The 24,086-nt window shown below is 38.8% G+C and overlaps 1 protein-coding gene across 3 annotated transcripts; it reads left to right on the top strand.

The window, feature by feature from the left end:
- On the top strand, positions 1–22,627 carry LOC128684680 (uncharacterized). Of its 3 annotated transcripts, none has more exons than XM_070081859.1 (3): positions 1–196; positions 10,627–10,683; positions 20,561–22,627. In XM_070081859.1, exon 3 carries the CDS (start codon positions 20,575–20,577, stop codon positions 21,571–21,573), a length of 999 nt encoding a protein of 332 aa, XP_069937960.1. In that variant the 5' UTR covers positions 1–196; positions 10,627–10,683; positions 20,561–20,574; the 3' UTR covers positions 21,574–22,627. The 3 variants fall into 3 exon arrangements, with proteins under 3 accessions (XP_069937960.1, XP_069937959.1, XP_069937957.1); XM_070081858.1 differs by lacking the exon at positions 1–196 and adding an exon at positions 3,244–3,419; XM_070081856.1 differs by lacking the exon at positions 1–196 and adding an exon at positions 6,430–7,214.
- Positions 22,628–24,086: the final 1,459 nt, after the last annotated feature.

Below are 24,086 nucleotides of genomic sequence, written 5' to 3'. Positions count from 1 at the left end.
GGTACACTGCCTTCGCTTTATTTGTTTTCACTTTACACAAACATGTCTGTCTGTCTATCTGCTTGCCTCTCTTTCTCTCTCTCTCTGTCTCAGAGAGAGCCATTAGTGAACCAATACGTATTACACGCTACGCAGTGCGTCATATCTGAGTCCTGATACTATTATTTGCCAGTCTGGATTTTTTGGATTATCCTAGGTAATTTATACTATGTATAATTGTATTTATATGTACCTGTGAGACAGCCAGCCAGCCACCCGACCAGCTAGCCAGTCACCTGACCAGCCAGCCAACCACCTGACCAGCCAGCCAACCACCTGACCAGCCAGCCAGCCATCTGACCAGCGTCCCAACCAGCCACCTTTCCAGCCACCCAGCCAATGTTGTTAACACAAATTCACACTACCTTCCCCCATCTTCAGTAACTCTTCAATCTGTGTTAGAACTATCACTTGGGAAGAGAATAGTCTCAGTTTAAGGAAGAGTGAGATCTTCTTTACCGCTTGGCTTGGTGACAAAGGTGCACTGAATTACTACTCTCACAATGCAGTATGGGTGTCTAGATTTTTTCCTACTTTGCACACTAACCATGCAGACCCATTCTATCGCATGTAGGCCTAACAGCTTTCTCCCGCTTGATTTGAAGGTGCTAGAATTTATGTATACAAGTATGTGACTGACCCTGGCTGCAGTGATGTACTTGTATGTGACCGACCCTCGAAGGGTTAAAAAAATCTGGAACCACTTAGTACCTTGTGGGAGCACCAGTTCAATTGAGTGCCAGCTAGAGCAAACAGCATGGCAAACACCAGGGATTCACTAATGTCATGTTGTATTAACAATCTTCTTTTAAGAGGAAAGTGATGTTGACCCCAAGTTTAGTGGCTTTGAGGTGGATGTGGCCACAAGCGGTCGAGGAAATGTCAAAAACCTCGATAATAACCCATATGCAACATCTTTTCAATTTTGGTACCACTAGTAGTGTCATCCTGCCAAAATGTCCTATAGCCTATGCCCTAAGTAAAGAGAAGCAATTCTGGAATGTGTAATACATGTTTGGCAGGCTGGCTGGCCGGTGGCTGGCTGTACCTGGTTACCTGGAGGTTATTCCGGGGATCAACGCCCCCGCGGCCCGGTCCATGACCAGGCCTCCCGATGGATCAGGGCCTGATCAACTAGGCTGTTACTGCTGGCCGCACGCAGTCCGACGTACGAGCCACAGCCCGGCTGATCCGGCACTGACTTTAGGTATCTGTCCAGCTCTCTCTTGAAGGCAGCCAGGGGTTTATTGGCAATTCCCCTAATGCTTGATGGGAGGCTGTTGAACAGTTTTGGGCCCCGGACACTTATGGTGTTTTCTCTTAGTGTACCAATGGCGCCCCTACTTTTTATTGGCGGCATTTTGCATCGCCTGCCCAGTCTTTTACTTTCGTAGGGAGTGATTTCTGTGTGCAGATTTGGGACCATTCCTTCCAAGATTTTCCAAGTGTAGATTATGATATATCTCTCCCTCCTGCGTTCCAACGAGTACAAGTCAAGTGCTTCCAAGCGTTCCCAGTAGTTAAGGTGCTTGACAGAACTTATACGTGCAGTAAAGGATCTCTGTACACTCTCTAGATCTGCGATTTCACCTGCTTTGTATGGAGATGTTAATGTACAGCAGTATTCCAGCCTAGAGAGAACAAGTGATTTGAAAAGGATCATCATGGGCTTGGCATCTCTCGTTTTGAAAGTTCTCATTATCCATCCTATCATTTTCTTTGCACGTGCGATCGTGGCACTGTTGTGATCCTTGAAAGTGAGATCCTCAGACATTACTACTCCCAGGTCCCTTACATTATTTTTCCGCTCTATTGTATGGCCGGAGTCAGTAGTATACTCTGTTCTAGTTATTATCTCCTCCAGTTTTCCATAACGGAGTAGTTGGAATTTGTCCTCATTGAACATCATATTGTTTACCGTTGCCCACTGGAAAACTTTGTTTATATCTTCTTGGAGGTTAACCGCGTCCTCAGCAGATGACAGCCTCATGCAGATCCTAGTATCATCCGCAAAGGATGATACGGTGCTGTGGTGTATATCTCTGTTTATGTCTGATATGAGGATAAGGAATAAGATGGGGGCGAGTACTGTGCCTTGTGGAACAGAGCTCTTCACTATGGCAGCCTCCGATTTAACTCTGTTGACCACTACTCTTTGTGTTCGATTTGTTAGGAAGTTGAAGATCCATCTCCCCACTTTCCCAGTTATTCCTTTAGCACGTATTTTATGGGCTATTACGCCATGATCGCATTTGTCAAATGCTTTTGCAAAGTCTGTGTATATTACATCTGCATTCTGATTTTCTTCCAGTGCATCCAAGGCCATGTCATAGTGATCCAGTAGTTGTGAGAGGCAGGAGCGACCTGCCCTGAACCCATGTTGCCCTGGATTGTGCAGATTTTGGGAATCCAGGTGATTTGCAATCCTGCTTCTTAGCACTCTTTCAAAGATTTTTATGATGTGGGACGTCAGAGCTATTGGTCTATAGTTCTTAGCTAATGCTTTGCTGCCACCTTTATGGAGTGGGGCTATATCCGTTGTTTTAAGTGACTGTGGAATTTCACCCATGTCCAAGCTCCTCCTCCATAGTGTACTTAGGGCACGCGAGAGGGGTTTCTTGCAGTTCTTAATGAAAACAGAGTTCCACGAGTCTGGGCCCGGGGCTGAGTGCATAGGCATGTTGTCAATGGCTTTTTCGAAATCTATCGGAGTTAGGGTAATGTCGGAAATCTGGCATACATTTATGGAGTTTTGAGGCTCATTCATGAAGAAATCATTTGGGTCGTCGATCCTCAGACCGATTAGTGGTTCACTAAACACAGAGTCGTACTGGGATTTCAATATTTCACTCATTTCCTTGTTGTCATCTGTGTAAGTCCCATCCTGTCTGAGTAAGGGCCCGATACTAGATGTGGTATTTGCCTTGTTTTTGGCATATGAAAAGAAATATTTTGAATTTCTTTCAATTTCACTAATAGCTTTAAGCTCCTCCTGCCTCTCCTGGTTCCTGTAAGAGTCATTTAGCTTAAGTTCGATAGTTTCCACTTCCCTGGTCAGCGCCTCCTTTCGTGTATCAGATATTCTAGCACTCCTGAGGAGCTCAGTGACTCTTCGTCGTCTTCTGTAGAGGGAGCGTCTTTTTCTCTCCAGTTTAACATAAACAGAGAGCTAGACAGATGGACGGACAGACACACAGACAGACATGTTTATGTGTAACACTGAAAACAAATAAAGTCAAGGCAGTGCACGATTATCAAATGTCACTCCACTGCTTCACTGTCAGCAGTGGAGTGACACTCGTCTTACACAGTGCTTCAAGGGGTTTCATATATACGTACCCCTGTGTATTCAAAACATTGCTGGGACCTATAAATACATTGTACGTATATATTTCTAGAAAATAGTATGTGACTAAGGTAGGTGAAAATGTTCACCTGTCACTGTGTTTGTGACTATTTGAGTACTATTTCAGTGCCTAATATTAGTGCCAGAACAAAGATTGGCTATGAAATCACAAGAACTACTACAAATTGTAATTATTATAACATAAAAATTATATAAATTAAAAAAAATGAAAAAAAAAGGTATATCAGCAACACTTCTGCAAGTGGCAGTGCTTTGTGTTGGTCAAGTGAGTGACAAGCGCCAGCTTTGTGGCCTTATGTATCCGTAAGTACTGACTCAAATTTTTTTTTTTTTTTTTTTTTTTTTTTTTTTTTTTTTTTAGATTATTACATGAAAAAAATGTCCTCTTTATTTGTTTAAATTTTTTTTTTTTTAAGTATTTGGAGTGCTGGATGAGAGAATGTAGATCTACATTTGGACAGTTAACCCTTTCAGGGTCCGTCCTGTAGATCTACGGCTTCACGTTCAGTGTCCAAACTGTAGATCTACGCCAAAATTCTAGTGGCGTCAAATTTAGCGCAAAAACTCTCATAGGCCTACATGTGAGAGAATGGGTCTGCGTGGTGGGTGTGCGCCATAAACAAAAATTCTAGGCGCCCACATAGCATTGTGGGAACTCCGGCTCAGTTACCTTTGTTCACCATGCCTCGTCGCAAGGCAGCTCTCACTCCAAGGAAAACTGGGACTCTCCTCTTCCTATCTGATAGTTCTGACACTGATGGAAGTGGAAATTAAGACGAATTCTTTGGCTTTGATCAGTTAGTGACCAAAAGGAATGACCAGGATATCAATAATAGCGCAGAAAACCCTGACGATCCTCAACCTTCTACCTCTGGTGTGGGCACTTCTCAGTCACGGTCAGTGGTTAGTTGTACCTCATCGCAAGAGAAAACTATTATTTTCGCATGGCCAGGCCTCTGACTTCAGTAATGATGATAATGACGTGGATTGTGATTTTATTGCTCTTGACGATCATTCGAGTAGTGATAGTGAGGAATCATATTCACCAGTGAAGCGTCGGTATGTACGCCGCCGCATGTGCTCGGGTAGTGTACCCTATGCAGTGCCCAGGGGACGGAGTACATCCCGTGGTCCTACACCAGGAATAGACAGTGAAAGTGAGGAAGATGTGGCTACACTTGGCACGGATAGACCACAGGCATCAGTAGATGGTGGTAGTGGTGATGGTAGTGCCACGGCCATGCGTGACTCACCAGCCCAGGCTGGGACCCTACGCTGCTGACTCCTCAGTTCAAGGACAAAGCAGAGCGTCAGCCACCAGCCCACCACAACCACAACTACCCGCACAACCAGCCTATGATGTTCAGTATCCACCAGCAAACCATATCTGGGATTGGCAGCAAAATTCCAATTTTGTTCCCAAGCCCCACCACTTTGATGACTCTCAAAGTGGAATTCTACCTACTTGTCCCCTTGGAACCGCGGCCAATGAACTGGAATTTTTTGAAATATTCTTTGACCAGCCCTTGATGGAAACTATTGTCAGGGAAAGTAACAAGTATGTTGAGTACACCATGGCAAATACGATCATATCACCACAGTCAAGACTACACCGGTGGAAAGAGACGACTGTTGCAGAAATGTATTTGCTTTTTGCAACAATAATGCTTATGCCTCATGTCTGTAAGCATAATATAAAAGCATACTGGTTCACAGATCGGCTAATTTCTACCCTGGTCTTCAGTGAAATCATCCCAGTGAACAGGTTTAACTGTTACGTATGTTGCACTTCTCTGACAAAACCAGGCCTGACAGAAGTGACAGATTATACAAGATTAGAAATGTTTTTATGTATCTCAAACAAAAGTTCAACATATACTTTTATCCATTCAAGAATCTTGTAATTGATGAGTCTTTGATTTTGTTCAAAGGTAGGCTGTCATTCAAGCAGTATATACCGAGCAAGAGGAAACGCTTTGGTATAAAACTGTTTGTACTCTGTGACTGTGACAGTGGCCTGGTATTGGATATTATTGTATACACTGGATGTAAAACATTGAAAGATACCAGGATGTTATCGGGTATCTCAGGTGATGTAGTGAGAAGCATAATGGCACCTTATCTTGGTAAGGGGCATACATTATATACCAATAACTGGTACACAAGCCCTTTACTCAGTGATTTCTTGGGAGTGAACAAGACAGATGTGTGTGGCACAGTGTGTTCTAATCGTAAACATATACCCAGGTTCAACGCAGGTGCTCGTGGTGATGACGTGCAGGTGTTTACTGCCAGTGACATCATGGCATTACAGTGGCATGACAAACGAGATGTCACATTGTTGACAATCATTCACTGTAACGAAATGCAAGACAGTGGCAAAGTTGATTGAGTGACTAATGAACATGTTCAAAAACCAGTGACAGTGATTGATTATACATAGAACATGTGCTTGGTTGACAAATGTGACATGCAGATTGGCTTTGTTGATTGTGTTCGTAAGAGTTACAAGTGGTACATGAAACTTTTCTTCCATCTCATGGACATTTCAATGCTCAATGCATATAATATGTACCAAATAAAGACTGGCAACAGACCACCGTATAGTGAATTTTGTTTGTCTGTTGTCAGACAACTCATTATGAAGTACCAGGTAACAACACCTGCTATACAACAAGGTCCTCGAATTCCTCAGAATATACCCAAGCGTTTGAGGAGGGAAGGTGATCATTTCATAATACAGCTTCCTTCAACTCAGAAGAAATTTGCTCAGAAGAGATGCATTGTCTGTGCACAAACAAAATGATGGCAAAAAAGACGCAAAGACACTCAGTTTATGTGCGAGGAATGTAAGGTACCTCTGTGCATGGTGCCTTGTTTCAAGGACTTCCACAAGCTCTAGCAGTTCTAAAACCATGTCCAGTGATTGTAAATATGTAAATATATGATAGAACATTAGTATTACAGTGGAACCTCAAAAATTGAAAGTATCACATACCGAACGTTTCGAAAATAGGACCATTTTTTTGGACAAGCTGTGTCCCTATTATCGAATGCGCCCCTATTTTCGGACCGCCGGGTATGGGACCTGTCTCCCGCCCGTGTAGGCGCCGTGAGCAGTCTAGCTTTGTTTATGCTTGAGTGAACACTAACCTGCGCTCTCATTCACGCATTTTACGATTATTTCGTTGTGTTTAGTGCTTGTGGGACTGAAATAAGCTGCCATGGGCCCAAAGAAACTTGCTAGTGGTACCCCTGTGGTAAAGAAAGTGAGAAACACCATAGATGTGAAGAAGGAAACAATACAGAAGTATGAGAGTGGTGTGAGACTTGTTGAACGTGCCAGGATGTATGGGAAAAACAAGTCGACCATTGGTTCTATCCTGTCAAAGAAAGAACAAATCAAGGAAGCTGATGTTGCGAAAGGTGTTAATATAGGGAGTGGATGAGGTGGCTTCTTCAAAGATTAAGGAGATTTGTGCCAAGTGGAATGATGTCCAAATGTTTGTGCAGAAGTACCACCCTTAGCAAGCTGAAACAAGCCATCTTTGCAACAAGTTCAGTGACAGAACCATGTCCCATTTTAGGGAAATGTTAAAGAAGCGCCAGAAACAGAAGACTGTGGACAGTTATTTTGTGAGACAGGTGTCCAGTGACTCTCAAGCTGGTCCTAGTGGCATTAAAAGACAGAGAAGGGAAGTAACCCCAGAGAGGGGTTTACCTGAAGTCCTCATGGAGGGGGATTCTCCTTCCAAACACTAACCCCAACTCCCTCTCTCCCAGATGTCATCACCAATCTTCAATAAAGGTAAGTAAAAATGTTATTTTATATGTATTACTATACATAATTAAAAACTATAGTATTTGTTGTATGTAAAACTGTAATTAATCTCTATAAAATGTATTTTTTGTGTGAATATTTTTGGGTTTCTTGAACGGATTAATTGTATTTCCATTATTTCTTATGGGAAATATTGCTTCGAATTTCAGACTTTTCAAATTTAGAACTAGCTCCTGGAACGGATTAAGTTCGATTTTTGAGGTTCCACTGTATACAAGATTTGTGCATGTTTATTGTAATAAACAAAAGTGGTAAACAATAATATGATAATAACTTTAGTGTGGTTATTGTGTTCAATACAGTGAGTTTATATATATACATTATATACAGTATTGGTCTCTCAGGCCCCAAATGTTAGTAGGAAAAGAAAAAAATTAGAAACGAAAAGAAAAAAACTACAAAAAACGTTAAATAAAATAATGCGTGTATGTGGAAATCGTCGATGTTGCCGCCACCCAGTCATTTTGGGTGAACTTCTCGGCACTGATCAGAATTTTTTTTTTTGTCTTATTGCCTTCACAAAAATATACTCTAATTCTGTAAGAATTTTTTTTTTTTAATTTCTTGGACACTGGAGCACCACTTCAGATTTTGGCCTTGGACCCTGAAAGGGTTAAGGGAGTTAATATTCACTCAACATCCTCACCCCTGTGTTAGAGTGCATGCATTCTACTTTCCAGGACTCAAGTCCAACTAACTGGTTTCTTATTATTCCCATTCTGATTAGTGATAAGAATGAAGAAAGGATTCTATTAACTGTGTTTGAATTAACAAGCACCTCATTAACTCTCTTTACTGTCCAGACTCCTGAAATTAATATTGCTCTCAGTGTCCACTTTAAAAAAAAAAAAAAAAAAAAAAATTAATTGGTAGAGAATATTTTTCTGAAGGTAATGCCACCAAAAGTACAGAATTTGATGGAAAACTTAGGGAATTATGCAGGTGCTAAGTTAGCGGTCTCAGTGCTATGTACACATCAGTGATTTTTGCACACTTTGAGTCATATTTTTAAGCCAGTTTCATTATTCCTTTCAACCAAATTCTTAACTGCCTGAGTACAAGAAACAGCCTGTTCTTCTATTTTAACTACCCTATAAAGGGCACAGAAATCAGTAACTAGGCCAATTTTACATAATTAAAAAAATACCAGTTTAAAAATAGAGTCCATAAACAATAGACATTCTTGGCACTAAAACATTTCTTCTAATCATTAGTCATGCCCCCAGGCCTCTCCGATATTACAGTTGCCTTCCATTTCTAATTCTTATTTGCAGAAAAACAAAAAATTTTCTCTATTTCTCGGATAAGAAAATAGAACAAAAAAACATTGGTCATAGTTTACAGTATCCCAATAATTAAATCAGACCTGTTACAAACCCATATAAGAGACTGGGGATTGTAGGGGGCCCTTACCCGTCCTCTGGACTATTGGGCAAAAGTTTAATATTTCGGCTATTTTGAACTTGATTTCAAGCTACTTCCACTCCTGATACCAAAGAAGATCATCTATTTCAGTAGTAGATCTTCCATTCTATCAAATGATAACAAGAAACAGTCGATAAAACCATTGGAGAAATTACCTCAAGGTCACTATTTTAAATCATACACACGATCACAGTTTTGTTTTCTCATCGTGCACCATGTTGGACAGGATTTTTTTTGTACTGTGCATGCTCACTGTACAAATCCATTCTCAAAATTTACCACTCACAGTTTATCTGAGTGAGCTCAGCTCATGTCATAGAGCTTTGTCAGGGACCCTGGCCTCAATGATAGACAGTGAAAGGGTTAAGAAAGCAAATGTATACAGGAGGAGGGCCCTGGTTATACAGCAGGTTAGGTTCCAGACTACTGCTCTAAAGCTAAAATTGCTGTAAAATGAAACTGCCTTTTTTCACTTTCAAATGCATATAAAAGCCTGATAACATGTTTACACTATCATATATTAAGTGAGCAATAGAATTAGATTTAAAAAATGCATGTACAGTACACACATTACTTAATTTATTTTTGTCTTTAGCTTATAGTGAGTGGTGAATAATATTTATTGTATGAAGCTGAAATAAATGACTAATGGGTACACAGGTTGACCATCGCTAATCTGGCATCATCGGGAACTGTAGCGTGCCAGATTAGTGATTTTGCCAGATTATAGAGTGGTTAGGTTAGAATACACTTAAGCTAACAGCTTTATTTATGCATCAGTGATTTCACCCACTTCATGCCCTATTTTTGGCCCATTCCATTGTTCCAGTCTACCAAACTCATAGCTATTTTGCTAGTATTCTATTCTGTCGATTGAGTATAAGAAACCACCCATTTACTCATTTAAATTACCCAATAAAGTGGTCAGAAATCGGTAATTTGTCCAATTTCACACAAATTTCAAGAGATGCCAATTTCAAAATAAGGTCCAGACTAAACAATGCAGACACTCCTGGCTTTAAAATAAAATTTTCTCTGTTTATCAATCATGTCTCCAGTCCCCTCTTATATTACGCTTGATTTCCATATTGGATTTTTATTCACACAAAAAATAGAAAATTTACTGTTATGCAGATTACTGCATAGTTGTAATAATTGTATAAATAATGTCAAACCATTTGTGATTGTGTATTAGACCTGCCAGTTGGACATGTATTGGACGGTGATGTCATTTGTTTACTCTTGAATATTGGCAAAAATCAAACATTTCAGCTACTTTGAGCTCGGTTTCGAGGTACTTTCCATTGTGAAACCAATCAAAATCATATCTGTTTCTGTAATATATCTTCCATTCTATCAAATGAGACCAAAAAAATGAGAATACAACCATGAAACCCATACGAAAATACACTACAAAGTTACAGTTTTTTTTCATTATGCAGGGCATACTGCAGGATTTTTTTATATAGTTCACACTTACCACACAGACCTGTTCTCTCATATGTAAGCCCAAATTTACCGGTCACAGCTTATCTGAGTGAGCTAAGGTCATGGCGACTGACAGTGGCTTCAAAGCCACCTTATTTTTGTGGACAGTGTATGTTGTATGTGCTTTACACAACGAAAAGCATTTCTTTTATTCATTGGAACCATGGCTAGGATTAAAAGCGAAGAGGTTATAACAATAAATGGAGAAAAAGAAACTGGAATGACTTACGTAGCAAGTAGCACCACCAAACAGTAGCAGCAGGTTGGTGTGGTGACCCCAGAAATTATGCTAGCCGAAATTTATGTCAGGTTACTGATGGAACCGGATTACTGATTGCCAGATTAGTGATGGCTGACCTGTCATTGAAAACCACTGCATTAGCAAAACACTGTAAAGCAGGGCCTGCCTGTATTAAATTGAATTATTTGTTGTATTTGTTTCAAGGATATTACATTGTATATCTAGTTTCAGATTTTGGGTCAAGTGCTGAGGAGCCTGAGCCACACCATCACCACGAGCCACGTAAGTTGATACACGCTTGATGTTGCCCTTCATGGCTGCTGCCTTTATTCTCTCGAAGGCTTCTTGATCCAAGGAATTGGAGTTACCTTTCTCTTTCTTTTGATCATCTTCATTAACTCCATTCTCCTCGCCTATATGTAGTTGTAGGGGTTAAGCCTTAGCTCCTGGTTCTACCTTTCAACTTGCCAGATTCATTCCCTTATAGACTTGTGGATCCTGTTGTACTTATCCACGTGGTCCAAGAATATTAAAAAAAAATATATTTTTTCTTATGAAATGGTAGAGAATATTTTTCTGAAGGTAATAAAACAAGAAGTGTGAAATTTGATGGAAAATTGATGAAATTACGCTATTGCAAATTTTCCTGCGTCAGTGATATTTACACATTGGCGATTTTGCCCACTTTTTCTCCTATTTTAGGCAAATTGCGTACATTATTCCAATTGACCAAATTCTTAGCTGTTTTGCTAGTTTTACTTTTATTTTATTGATTGAGCAAAAGAAACTGCCCAGTCATCTATTTCAACTATCCAATAAAGTGATCAGTTATTGGTAATTTGGCCAATTTCACACAAAGTTCAAAATACAGTGGACCCCCGCCTTACGATATTATTTCATTCCAGAAATATGTTCAGGTGCCATTACTGAACGAATTTGTTCCCATAAGGAATATTGTGAATTAGATTAGTCCATTTCAGACCCCCAAACATACACGTACAAACGCACTTACATAAATACACTTACATAATTGGTCGCATTGGGAGCTGATCGTAAAGCGGGGGTCCACTGTATTCCAATTTCAAAATAGGGTTCAGAATAAACAGTGCAGGCATTCCTGGCACTGATATAACATTTCGATGGTAATAATAATAATAAATAATAACAATTACTCTGGAGTGCTTTAAATGCCAGGTACCAAACCTATATGAAATACGTATGACATTTAAAGTGCTCCAGAGTGATTATTATTATTAATTATTGTGATTATTATTACCATCAACATGTTCACTGAGTTTAATCATTTCTTAAGCTGCCATGAGAGAGAGACAGAGAATGTAAACACATAGATGAACACACCACTTAACCCCTTTACTGTGAACTTCTTTTGTACTTCTTCCATTTTCCTCTTGTTTTTCCTCTTCCAAGTGCTGCTGCACTTCTGACTATCTTTTACTATGGGGTACACAATAAAGTACAAACTTGTACAAATATGTGGTCTTGGAGACAAAGCTAGTGCACTGAGTGGCTGTAGGAAGGAGATTGAGATGCTTGAAGCTAAGACGCCGCGCTTCCCATTTCCATGACCCAAGTTCTCGCACGGCATACAATACCAACTCGTCAGAGAGCCCATCGTAACTCCAAGTTGTCAGTAAATGAGTACGTCGGTAAGTGAGGAGAGGCTGTGTATATATGTCATGCCAAATAGGTAAAACTGGTTAATTAGCAAGAACTCATTTAAAATTAGTCCTTTCTAAAATTTTCTATTATACAGTGGACCCTCGGTTAATTAATCCGTTCCGGACACCCAAAGTTATTAAACAAAATAATTTTTTTTTACATGAAATATACATTTCCCTACACAGCAACAAATGGTACATGAAAAATAAACAATAATTAAATGCCACTTATCTTTATTGTGAAGTTGTTGTTGAGTGATGTGCCAGCAGCAGGGGAGATTCAAGTTTCCTATTGTTTGGAAGGGGAATCCCCTTCCATAAAGACTTCAGGTAACAAGTCATTTTCTGAGGTTACCTCCCTTCTTGGTTTTTTAATGCCACTAGGACCAGCTTGAGAGTCACTGGACCCCTGTCTCACCAAAAATCTGTCCAGAGAGCTCTGTTTCTCACGTGCCCTTAGGATTTCCCTAAAATAGGACACAAGAGTGTCATTGTACATGTTGCCAATATGGCTTGCAACAGCTGTGACAGGATAAAATTCATCCATAAATGCTTGCACCTTTGTAAACATTGTACATATTTCCTTAATCTTTGACGAAGGCAACTTCCTCTTCTCTCTTCCTCCTCTCTGAAGCACATTCCTGAGCTTTGGATCTGTTGCTGTTGCACATGAAGCTCTTGCAGCTCTGCAGTGGTTAGTTCTTCATCGTCGTTCTTCAACTCTTCCACATCCTCCCCACTAACCTCCAGCCCCATGGACTTCCCCAATGCCACAAAAGATTCCGCAACTGGCATAGGCTCCTCAGGGTTAGCCCCAAACCCTTCAAAATCCCTCTTGTACACATTTTGGCCACAATTTTCTTTAAGCAAGAGTTCAAAGTGCTGCAAGTCACTCCCTCCCAAGCCTTACCTATAAGGTTTATTCAGCTGAGGATGCTGAAGTGATCTTTCCAAAACTCTCTTAGGGTCAATTCAGTGTCTGAGGTCACTTCAAAGCACTTTTAAAACACTGCTTTGGTGTACAGTTTTTTTAAGTGTGAAATGACCTGCTGGTCCATGGGCTGGAGGAGAGTAGTAGTATAAGGAGGCAAAAACTTCACCTTAATGAAGCTCAACTCCCCTGCAATTTGCTCTTGCAAGTCTGAAGGATGACCAGGAGCATTGTCTAATACCAAGAGGCACTTAAGCTCCAACTTATTTTCCAGTATGTAATTTTCCACAGTGGGGCCAAACAAATGGTAAAACCAGTCATAGAAAAATTCCCTAGTGACACATGCCTTACTGTTTGTCCTCCACATCACACACAAATTAGCCTTGACGACATTGTTTTTCCTGAACACTCTGGGAGTTCAGAGTGATACACGAGTAGAGGCTTCACTTTGCAATCACCACTAGCATTACTACAACATTAATGTCAGCCTGTCTTTCATAGGCTTATGTCCTGGGCGTGCCTTTTCCTCCTGAGTAATGTAGGTCCTGTTTGGCATTTTCTTCCAAAACAGGCCTGTTTCGTCACAATTAAACACTTGTTCGGGTTTTAACCCTTTGAGGGTCGACAGGCCCTCTCCGAAACTCGTTCTCAGGGTCGGCCAAATTTCAAAAAAAAAAAAAATTATTTTTTCTTATGAAAAAATAGAGTATTTTTTTCTAAACATTATAGGCTAAACAAAAAAATTTTAACGTCAATACTTACCGAGATATGGAGGTGTGAAATTTGCCAAAATTGAACAACATATGGTAACATCGCCGACTGCCGTCACCCGGTATTTTTCTATTTACTTTTTTATGTACTATTTTCAATTATTTTTCAATTTTTCTTTTTCTGAGTAACTTTTATGGCCTCTGAGGCCAACATGATCAGTATTTTGTAAGTTATTTCTTTTTCAATACTACACAATAAGGGCGTAAACACTGTTGTCATTATTTTGTTTACAGAAAATATTTACACAAACAAACAATATGAAATGTTGTTTATTACTATTTTTCTATATTTTATATACACATATACAGTCACAGGGAATGTTTCTAGAAGTTCTGCAGCCTGTGGAACTCTTTGAAACATGGTGTCATGCACAGTGGAGTTTTGCACTCCTCACACATAAAACGAGTGTCTCTGCGTTGTTGTGGGCGTTTTTTTGTATGTGAACAGACGTAACACCTCTTCTGAGCCTTTTTCTTCAAAGCAGTAGCAGGCAGTTTTACCAGGAAGTGATCACCATGCTTCAGACGAGCAGGTAGTTGTTGATAATTTGGTGGGCGGTCAATTGCAGGTGCTGTTCCTTGGTACTTGAATACTATTTGTCTGATGACAGACAAACAGAATTCGCCGTACTGTGGTTTGTTTCTGGTGCTCATCTTATACATATTATAAGCATTGAGCATGGAAATGTCCAGAAGATGGAAAAACAGTTTGATGTACCACTTATAACTCTTGCGAACACAATCAGCAAACCCAATCTGCATGTCACATTTGTCCACTGAACGCATGTTGAAGGTGTAATCAATCACAGCTGCAGGTTTTAGAATGGGTTCATTTCTCTCTCTATGCTGCCTGCCACTGTCTGCCATTTCATTAGGGTGAATTGATGACAACAGTGTGACATCTCGTTTGTCATGCCACCGAAATGCCATGATGTCATTGGCAGCAAACGCCTGCACCTCACCTCTACGAGTGCCAGCGTCAAACCTGGGCATATGTTTTCGATTTGCACGCACTGTGCCACACACATCTGTCATGTTCACTCGCAAAAAATCACTGAGTGAGGGGCTTGTGTACCAGTTATCTGTATATAATATATGCCCCTTACCAAGGTATGGTTCTATCATTGTTCGAACCACATCACCTGAGATGCCCAATAACTTCCTGGTATTTTGCAATGTATAACTTCCAGTGTACACAATAATATCCAATACCAGACCACTGTAACAATCACAAAGCACAAACAACTTTATACCAAAGCGTTTCCTCTTGCTTGGTATGTACTGCTTGAAAGAGAGTCTTCCTTTGAACAGAATCAAAGACTCGTCAATTACAAGCTTCCTGAAGGGATAAAAATGCGTACTGAATTTCTGTTTCAGATACACAAACACATTCCTAATCTTATATAACCTGTCAGTTCTGTCAGGCCTGGTTTTATCTGAGAAGTGAAGCATACGTAACATTAGCACAAATCGATTCACTGGCATTATATCACTGAAACCTGGTGTTGCAATCAGGGGGTCTGTTGACCAGTATGATTTCACTTTGTGCTTATACACATGTGGCATAAGCATTATTGTGGCAAAGAAAAGATACATCTCAGCCACAGTTGCCTCCTTCCATTGGTGTAGACGTGATTTTGGTGAAAGTAATGTGTTTGCCATGGTGTACTCGTAGTATGTGTTGCTTTCCATGACAATACTTTTCATCAGTGGTTCGTCAAAGAATAACTCGAAACATTCCAGTTCAGTGGCATTGTTCCCAAGTGTACAAGATGGCCGTATTCCACTTTGGCTGCCATCAAACTGGTGGGGATTTGGAACAAAATTGACAGCTTCCTGCCAATCCCAGGTGCGGTCTGCTGGTGGGTACTGGACAATGACAGGTGGTTGTGGTTGTGGAGGTTGTGGTTGTGGAGGTTGTGGTTGTGGAGGCTGGTGTGGTGGGTGGAGTGGGGGATGGTGGCCTTTGTTCTAGATCAGCTGAGGCAGCGGCGTGGGTGGCAGCGTGGGTGGCAGCATGGCCCACTGCTGGTGCCTCACCGCCGGCACCACTACCACCACGCACATTTTCCATCCCAATTGCAACAGTATCTTCGTCATTTTCACTGTCTGTTCCTGTTGTACAGCCACGGGATGTACTCCGAGATACACTCCTTCCCCTTGGAATAGCATATGGCACACTACCAGAGCGCATATATCGTCGTATATACTGACGCTTCACTGGGGAATATTGCACTTCACTATCACTACTGGAACTAGTTTGAAGAGCTTGTAGTTCATATTCACTATCACTATCATCACCCATGCTCTCATCTGAGTCTGGGATTTGGGAAAATAGAAGTTTCCTCTTGGGTTCTGGAACAACTGAACGTGAACAAGAGGGCCCAGCACCAGAGGTGGAAGGCTGAGGGTCGTCTGGGTTTTCCTCACTATTACCGATATTATGGTCATTAGTTTCGGTCAAAACCTCACTAAAACCACGAAACTCATCTTCACTGGCACTTCCATCACTATTAGAACTGTCACTGGGGAACAAAAGTGTCCCAATTCGCCGAGGAGTGAGGAGCTTCTTACCGCGAGGCATGGTGGACATTGTTTACTAAGAGGGCATTCCCACAATGCACCACTGGGTCCCAGATTTTTTTTCTACCGCGCACACCGACCACGCAGACCCATTCTCTCACACCTAGGCCTACCAGCCTTTTCCCGCGAGATTTGACGGCCGCTAGAATTTATGCGTACTAGTACGTCAAAAACCCCTACGCGTAAGACGTACTAGTACGACCGAAAACCCTCAAAGGGTTAAAGGCTTCCTTAACTTGTTAATCTCACTCCAAAACTTTTTCTTATTTTCACAAAATTTGTTGATAACATCTCACCCACTCTCTCATTTGCTCTCTTTTTACATTGCTTCACCACTCTCTTAACCTCTCTCTTTTTCTCCATATACTCTTCCCTCCTTGCATCACTTCTACTTTGTAAAAACTTCTCATATGCTAACTTTTTCTCCCTTACTACTCTCTTTACATCATCATTCCACCAATCGCTCCTCTTCCCTCCTGCACCCACTTTCCTCTAACCACAAACTTCTGCTGAACACTCTAACACTACATTTTTAAACCTACCCCATACCTCTTCGACCCCATTGCCTATGCTCTCATTAGCCCATCTATCCTCCAATAGCTGTTTATATCTTACACTAACTGCCTCCTCTTTTAGTTTATAAACCTTCACCTCTCTATTACCTGATGCTTCTATTCTCCTTGTATCCCATCTACCTTTTACTCTCAGTGTAGCTACAACTAGAAAGTGATCTGATATATCTGTGGCCCCTCTATAAACATGTACATCCTGAAGTCTACTCAACAGTCTTTTATCTACCAATACATAATCCAACAAACTACTGTCATTTCGCCCTACATCATATCTTGTATACTTATTTATCCTCTTTTTCTTAAAATATGTATTACCTATAACTAAACCCCTTTCTATACAAAGTTCAATCAAAGGGCTCCCATTATCATTTACACCTGGCACCCCAAACTTACCTACCACACCCTCTCTAAAAGTTTCTCCTACTTTAGCATTCAGGTCCCCTACCACAATTACTCTCTCACTTGGTTCAAAGGCTCCTATACATTCACTTAACATCTCCCAAAATCTCTCTCTCTCCTCTGCATTCCTCTCTTCTCCAAGTGCATACACGCTTATTATGACCCACTTTTCGCATCCAACCTTTACTTTAATCCACATAATTCTTGAATTTACACATTCAAATTCTCTTTTCTCCTTCCATAACTGATCTTTCAACATTACTGCTACCCCTTTCTTTGCTCTAACTCTCTCAGATACTCCAGATTTAATCCCATTTATTTCCCCCCACCGAAACTCCCCTACCCCCTTCAGCTTTGTTTTGCTTAGGGCCAGGACATCCAACTTCTTTTCATTCATAACATCAGCAATCATTATTATTATTATTATTATTATTATTATTATTATTATTATTATTATTATATTAATATTATTATTATTATTAGCAGTAGCAGAAATGTTTGATTCTTTGCTGTGTTCAAGAGTAAACACATGATGTCACCTTCCAATACCTGTCCGAATAGCCATTCTAATATGCAGTCATGGATGGGTTTACATTATTTATACTGTAGTTTAATAGCAAATAATGAACAAGCAAAACACTCACCACACAGTGGTGGGAGGGCTGGCTGCCAGTTGCAGGGGTCGGAGGGAGGGTAGTAAGGATTCGTGGCGGTAAACTTAAATATGATTTGGCAGCTGGGAATTTGGCGATTGGAAATTCGCGAATGTGTGAAGCCCGCGAAAGTTGAAAACGCGAATGTTGAGGGAGACCTGTATATGCATTTTATCGCTCTAGGGAGCTTAATGTCCTAGTAGGTATAAGTGGCCAGGCAGGATGCCATACCTCCCACACGACTTTCTACAAATAAATACTTTTCAGCTCTCACCCTACATTAACCGTTTCAGGGTCCGTACCGTAGATCTATGGCTTTACGTTCAGGGTCCAAACCGTAGATCTACGCCATGAGCTCAGCTCACTCTGATAAACTGTGAGTGGTAAATTTGGGCCTAGATATGAGAGAATACATCTATGTGGTATGTGTGCACCACATAAAACAAATCCTGCAGCACACTGTGTATAATGAGAGAAAAAAACTGAGACCATGGTTTTCGATTAAAATCGAATTTGCAGTGTTTTTTCGTATGTTTTTTTTATAGTTGTATTTGCGATTTCTTGGTCTCATTTGATAGAATGGAAGACATATTAGAGAAATAAAGATGATTTTGATTGGTTTTAGCACTGGAAATAGCTTGAAGCTGAGCTCAAAGTAGCGGAAATGTTAAATTTTTGCCGATGTTCAAGAGTAAACAAACGACCTCACACGTCTAATACACGCCAGCTGGTGGGTCTAATATACATTCACAAATGTCGTGATGACATTTATACAATTATTACAGTATTGCATAACAGTAAATCTTTATTTTTTGGTGTGAATAAAAATTCATTATGTGAATAAAAAGTTAAAATGGAATTTATTTGTAAAGCCTCAAAACGTAACTAATGAACAGAGGAAATGTTAGTTTAGTGCCAGGAATACCTACATTGTTTATTCTGGACCCTATTTTGAAATTGGAATATTTTGAACTTTGTGTTAAATTGGCCAAATTACCAATTTCCGATCACTTTATTTTGTAGTTGAAACAGTTGACTTGGCAATTTCTTGTGCTCAATCAATAGAATAGAATACTAGTGAAATAGCTAAGAATTTGGTCGACTGGAATAATGTAATTGGCATAAAATGGGAGTCAAATTCGGCAAAATCGCCGATTCGTAAATATCGCCGACACATCAAAATTCGCGAGAGCATAATTTCGTCAATTTTCCATCAAATTTCGTAATTTTTGTTTTATTACCTTCAGAAAAAGATTCTCTACCATTTCATAAGAAAAAATAACAAATTTTTTTTTGACAATTCTTGGACACTGGGGCACCACTTCAGATTTTGGCCTTGGACCCTGAAAAGGTTAAGACTATAAATATTTAAAGGTAAGTAATATGTGTATTGTATATGCATTTTATCACTCTAGGGAGCTTTAAGCATCATTGTATAGTATGTGTGGGTGGGGTGGCCAGGAGAGCTACCACACCTAACTTAGAGTAAATAATGCGCACCTTTTGCCCTACATTAAGACTACAAATATTTTGAGGTAAATAATGAGTGTACTGTGTGTGTATTTTACTTTTTAACCTGTGAACGGTCCAAGCAGATCTACGTTCACATGTGTAGTGCTCCAAAAGTAGATCTACGTTTTTTTTACATATTTTCAAATATAACAAAAAAAAAGTAGATCAAAGTTTTTTTTACACAGTTTCAAATGTAAAAAAACAAAAAGAAGATCTATTTTTTTTACATATTTTCAAAAGTTGAAAAAAAGTGTATATACATTTGGACAGTTTACAGGTTAATGCCTAGTTCTATTGCTAACTTAATATATGTTAGTGTAAACTTGTTATCTGGCATTTATATGCATTTATAAATAGAAAAAATGGAGTTCTGCTTTCCAGCAGTAGCCTGGAACCTAACCTGCCGAATAAGTGGGGCCCTACTGTACCTTTTCTTGTCACTTTCAGCAACACTGGTATGCCTACTGGGTGCCATGATTGCTTGGCAGATACAAGATATGGTAATTAAAGATCAAAACACAATTCACAAACACAGCTAGCTTGTAGGGCAAATAGAACCATGTGAAGTTAATTTTACAAATTGTTGTATAAAATTGTGCTGCAGTTTTTCAATTGTGCTATAACCAAATCGTGCCAAATAATCTCGTGTTAAATGACAGTCTACTGTATTCAAAACTAAAAGCAAAAAGTAGAATAAAAGTAAATATAATATTACCGAGTGAGCGGCAATCACAGATATTGCCGTAAGTGATTCACTGTCATCTTCATGCCTCTATATCTTGGTAAGTATTGATTGCATTTTTTTTTTTGTCTTATAACACTCACAAAATTATTCTTGAGATTTTGGTAAGAATTTTTTTTTTTTTTTTTTTTTTGAATATTTCTCGACACTGAGTTAAGGATTAATTCTCTCTTGACATTTATACATATATATTAGTTATTAATTTTTATGGTAAATTCTTTGTTAAAAATTGTTCTGTATTTCAGTTATTTTTGGTGTATGAAGACTTTGTCTAGCCAGATATTAGCAATATTCATGTATTTATTTGTGCATTAACAGGGATCCCGGAAGTGATGGCTGTGGTTGAGGCGCTGGTCTTACAACTCATTGATATTGGACTTCCAACTTCACTCAATAACGTAATCCAGACTGTCAAACAGCTATTCCAGGCCCGTGGCACACACAAACCTTTTTGCTGTAAATCAGAAGCTGAGAAGTGGTATCAAGATTTTCGTAGAGCTCACGTACACCGATTTCCTAATACAAATGAGGACAGAACTTTGCGATTACCTACAGATCATGAAACACGACAGTGGCTCACAAAATTAAAAATAGACATGATCAAGTTCCATGGAGTGACTCCACGTAGAGTGTTTTATATGCAGGAGCTTAATTTCTTCCTGGACAAACAAACTAGAGAAATTAAATACCACAGAATGTTTCCTGGGAAAGTTAATTGCTCCAATGAAAAGGACACAGTGACAGTGTTGTTCATATTGTGTGCAAATGGCCAGATTGGACCTGGAATGATAATCTTTCCTAGGATGGTAATACCTGAAAAATTGTTGACATCTCTTAGAAATACTGAAGGAGGAAAGGAATGGGTATTAGGCTCATCAATGAATGGGTGGCTCTATAGTGATTGCATATCTGAATTTCTAAGTGATGTGTTTGTACCTTGGCTCAACAAGAGGCATGTCCACTTTCCCGTGGCACTCTTCACAAGTGAATACGTGTCTAACATCCCATTATCAAGGATGAGTGAGAGCTTCATGGCTCAGGGAATACAGTTGATCCCCGTTCCCAGAATGATGTCCCCGATATTAAGTCCTGGTGAGTGGATTGTGGCAGACTACTTCCGTACCAGTTGGGGAAGAGCTTTGAGTGAGTGGAGCATAAGAAACAATTCTAAACCTCTTTTAGAGGAGAACTTTGCTCCATTCATAATTGGTTGTCTCACTGCTCAGTCAACACCAGCAAAGGTTCATAGTAAATTTAGGAAGTTAGGGATTTATCCGTTTGACCCGCAGGCAATGTTTCAGTGCCTGAGAAGCCATAGTCGCCACCATTAAAGTACTGCATATAAATAGATTATGAAGTAATGCAATTTATAATATATATAGACATACAAATACTGTCCTTTACAAATCTCAGATGACTCTGAGGAATTTAAGGAAACCATGCTCAAGGATATTCCTTGTTTAATGTTAATGAACAAGACGTAACTTAACGTATATATAAAATAATAAACTACAGTATATATATTCTCAATAAAGGGAAATGTTTAGTACAGGTAAATTCAAAATAATAATTAATAATAATGCTTTATAAATATTCTCAAGGACTTAGAGGTTCTCAGAGAAGATGTATGATACAAGTAATGCTGTTGTGTACTTACGTGAGAGAGATTCTGCCAAATTACTCTATATTTTAATTTTTTGTATAGAAGTAGTATTGCATCTGTTTTGTTTAATGAGAAAAAACTATCCAACAACTTTCTTTTTTCCCTTGCTTGTGTAAATGTGAAATTTTGCTTTGGAATTCCACTATCATTGTTATGTACAAAATGCAGCATTTCAAAAATATTTCTTCATAAGTTACTGTATCTAAGAGTGATTAGATGTTTGTCATAAGTTAGCAAAATTAGTTTCAAGCTGTAGGCTGAGAGTGAGCAGTGTGTATGGCTGAACAGGGTTCACAATGTGTGCTCTCATGTCAATGTTGTATATTTTGACTAAGGACTCCATTTTGACAGAATTTCTACCTCGTGTTAGTTCCTATAAAACTTTATTGCTGTTGAATTTTGTTTGCAGTTAGAAGGCCTGTGAATAGTACAGTATACACAAGGTTAACGTGTATATATGTATTTAATCTTGACAGGTGGGAAAGACTAAGAACATCTTCATAAAATATTTATTTTAGGATAATTCAATGTTTCACTGACATATCCATAACCATTTTCAGGAATCATAAACTACAAGAATATGGCATAATATTGAACAACCACATATAAAAGATTCAACGACACATTACCAAACATGCAATTTAAAAAAAAAAAAATAGGGAAACAAACATGCAAGATAATATGTTTTGCATGAATTAGGAGATTACAACAACAAATAAAAACATTGAATATAACAAGAAAAATTTACTTGCCAGAGAAATGTAAATTGCAATATTTCAGAGTAATAAGTTAATCGCAGAATCATTATCATTTAGCCCAGGTTTAAATTGTTTTATGTGTAAGCTCTCCTAATTTCTTAAATCCAAAATGTTATGAACTTTAGCTACAATTTTAAAATCATTTGAAATCAAGTGTGTGAGTATGAGATTCAGAATGATTTCTGACAGCTGAGTGAGGTGGTTTGGCCAAAGGTGTTACGCTCTTATACAATAATCCTGGAAAATGCTTCCTACATACCTAGTATTATGATTAGAACAAGTGTTCTGATGCAATACATTTAAGCACAGTAGGGCTGCAATAGTATCTGTAAACCTGAAATGGCTATCAATAGGAAATGGGTTAAAAATTAATTTGAGGGCAACTAGCTATATAATTTTGATCATTGCTTCCTAATACAGTATTATAACTCAGATGTCCATAAAATGGAAATTTAATGTTGTGAACATCTTTAGAAACTGTAACTAAGGATATTTTCCTGGAGAACTGATTTTCCAAGAATTATTTCAATATTTTTTGAAATAATGGCATTGGATAATTGTTACTTAAGAAAAAATTCTGCAAGAATTTAATTTCATTTGATCTGTATTTAGTAGTGAAATTCAATTCTTTAAATTTTTTTTTTTTTAAGAAACAGGTATCCATTGTCATTATTTCAGAAAATATTGCAATCTTTTCTTGGAAAAAAAGTTTGACATCAAAATACTTTTATTTACAGTTCCTGAAGATGTTTACTGCACTTCTCTTTTATGGATATCAGTTATAATATTAGGAAGTGATGTTCAAAAATACTACAGGCTGGTTATCCATAAATTAAATTTTAATTTATTTTTGTAAACCAACTTACTTTTGATACTTGTATTAGATTGGAAGATGATGTAGCGCCTCTCTGTGCTCACATGTAGCATGTCGCTTCACTTGTTTTAATTGTAATGTAAGATGTGTAGGAATTATTTTCCGAAAGCTTAAGATTACTCGAGTGAGGTGGCCAAACCACCTCACACAGCTGTCCGAATTCATTCCAAATTTCGTGCAACCGAGTTCAGATAACTTTAAAATTATAGCTAAACCTCATAACACTTTGTATTTGAGAGAGCTTTTACATTAAACAGATCAAAACTGTACTGAATGATAATGTTTTTGCATTAACTTATTTACAGCAATAATCATAGTTTATCCTCTTTTGGCAAGGTTATTTTGATATTCAGTGTTTTAATTACCACCTGATTCATGTAAGACAAGTAACATCATAATGGTTCATCAGATTTTTCTAAATGTTTTACTCTGTCGTTGTATTTTCCGTTACATACATATGATTGTAGTTATATATCTTGGAAAATATGAGTTCTGAAGATGGCGAATCATTTATCATTAAAATATTAAATAATCTAAAAAATGTTCTGT

The sequence above is a fragment of the Cherax quadricarinatus genome, unplaced genomic scaffold, assembly GCF_038502225.1.
Source record: "Cherax quadricarinatus isolate ZL_2023a unplaced genomic scaffold, ASM3850222v1 Contig4659, whole genome shotgun sequence".
Taxonomy (NCBI): domain Eukaryota; kingdom Metazoa; phylum Arthropoda; class Malacostraca; order Decapoda; family Parastacidae; genus Cherax; species Cherax quadricarinatus.
The sequence above is the reverse complement of the archived record's forward strand: the minus strand, read 5'-3'. Positions and strand labels throughout refer to the sequence as shown.

Bases quoted from the DNA above. Each gene is read 5' to 3' on its own strand.
- LOC128684680 (XM_070081856.1), top strand. From the start codon at position 7,190: ATGTCATCACCAATCTTCAATAAAG. The intron at 7,215-10,626 runs GTAAGTAAAAAT...TTGTATATCTAG, and splicing joins ATCACCAATCTTCAATAAAG to TTTCAGATTTTGGGTCAAGT. The intron at 10,684-20,560 runs GTAAGTTGATAC...GTGCATTAACAG, and splicing joins ACACCATCACCACGAGCCAC to GGATCCCGGAAGTGATGGCT.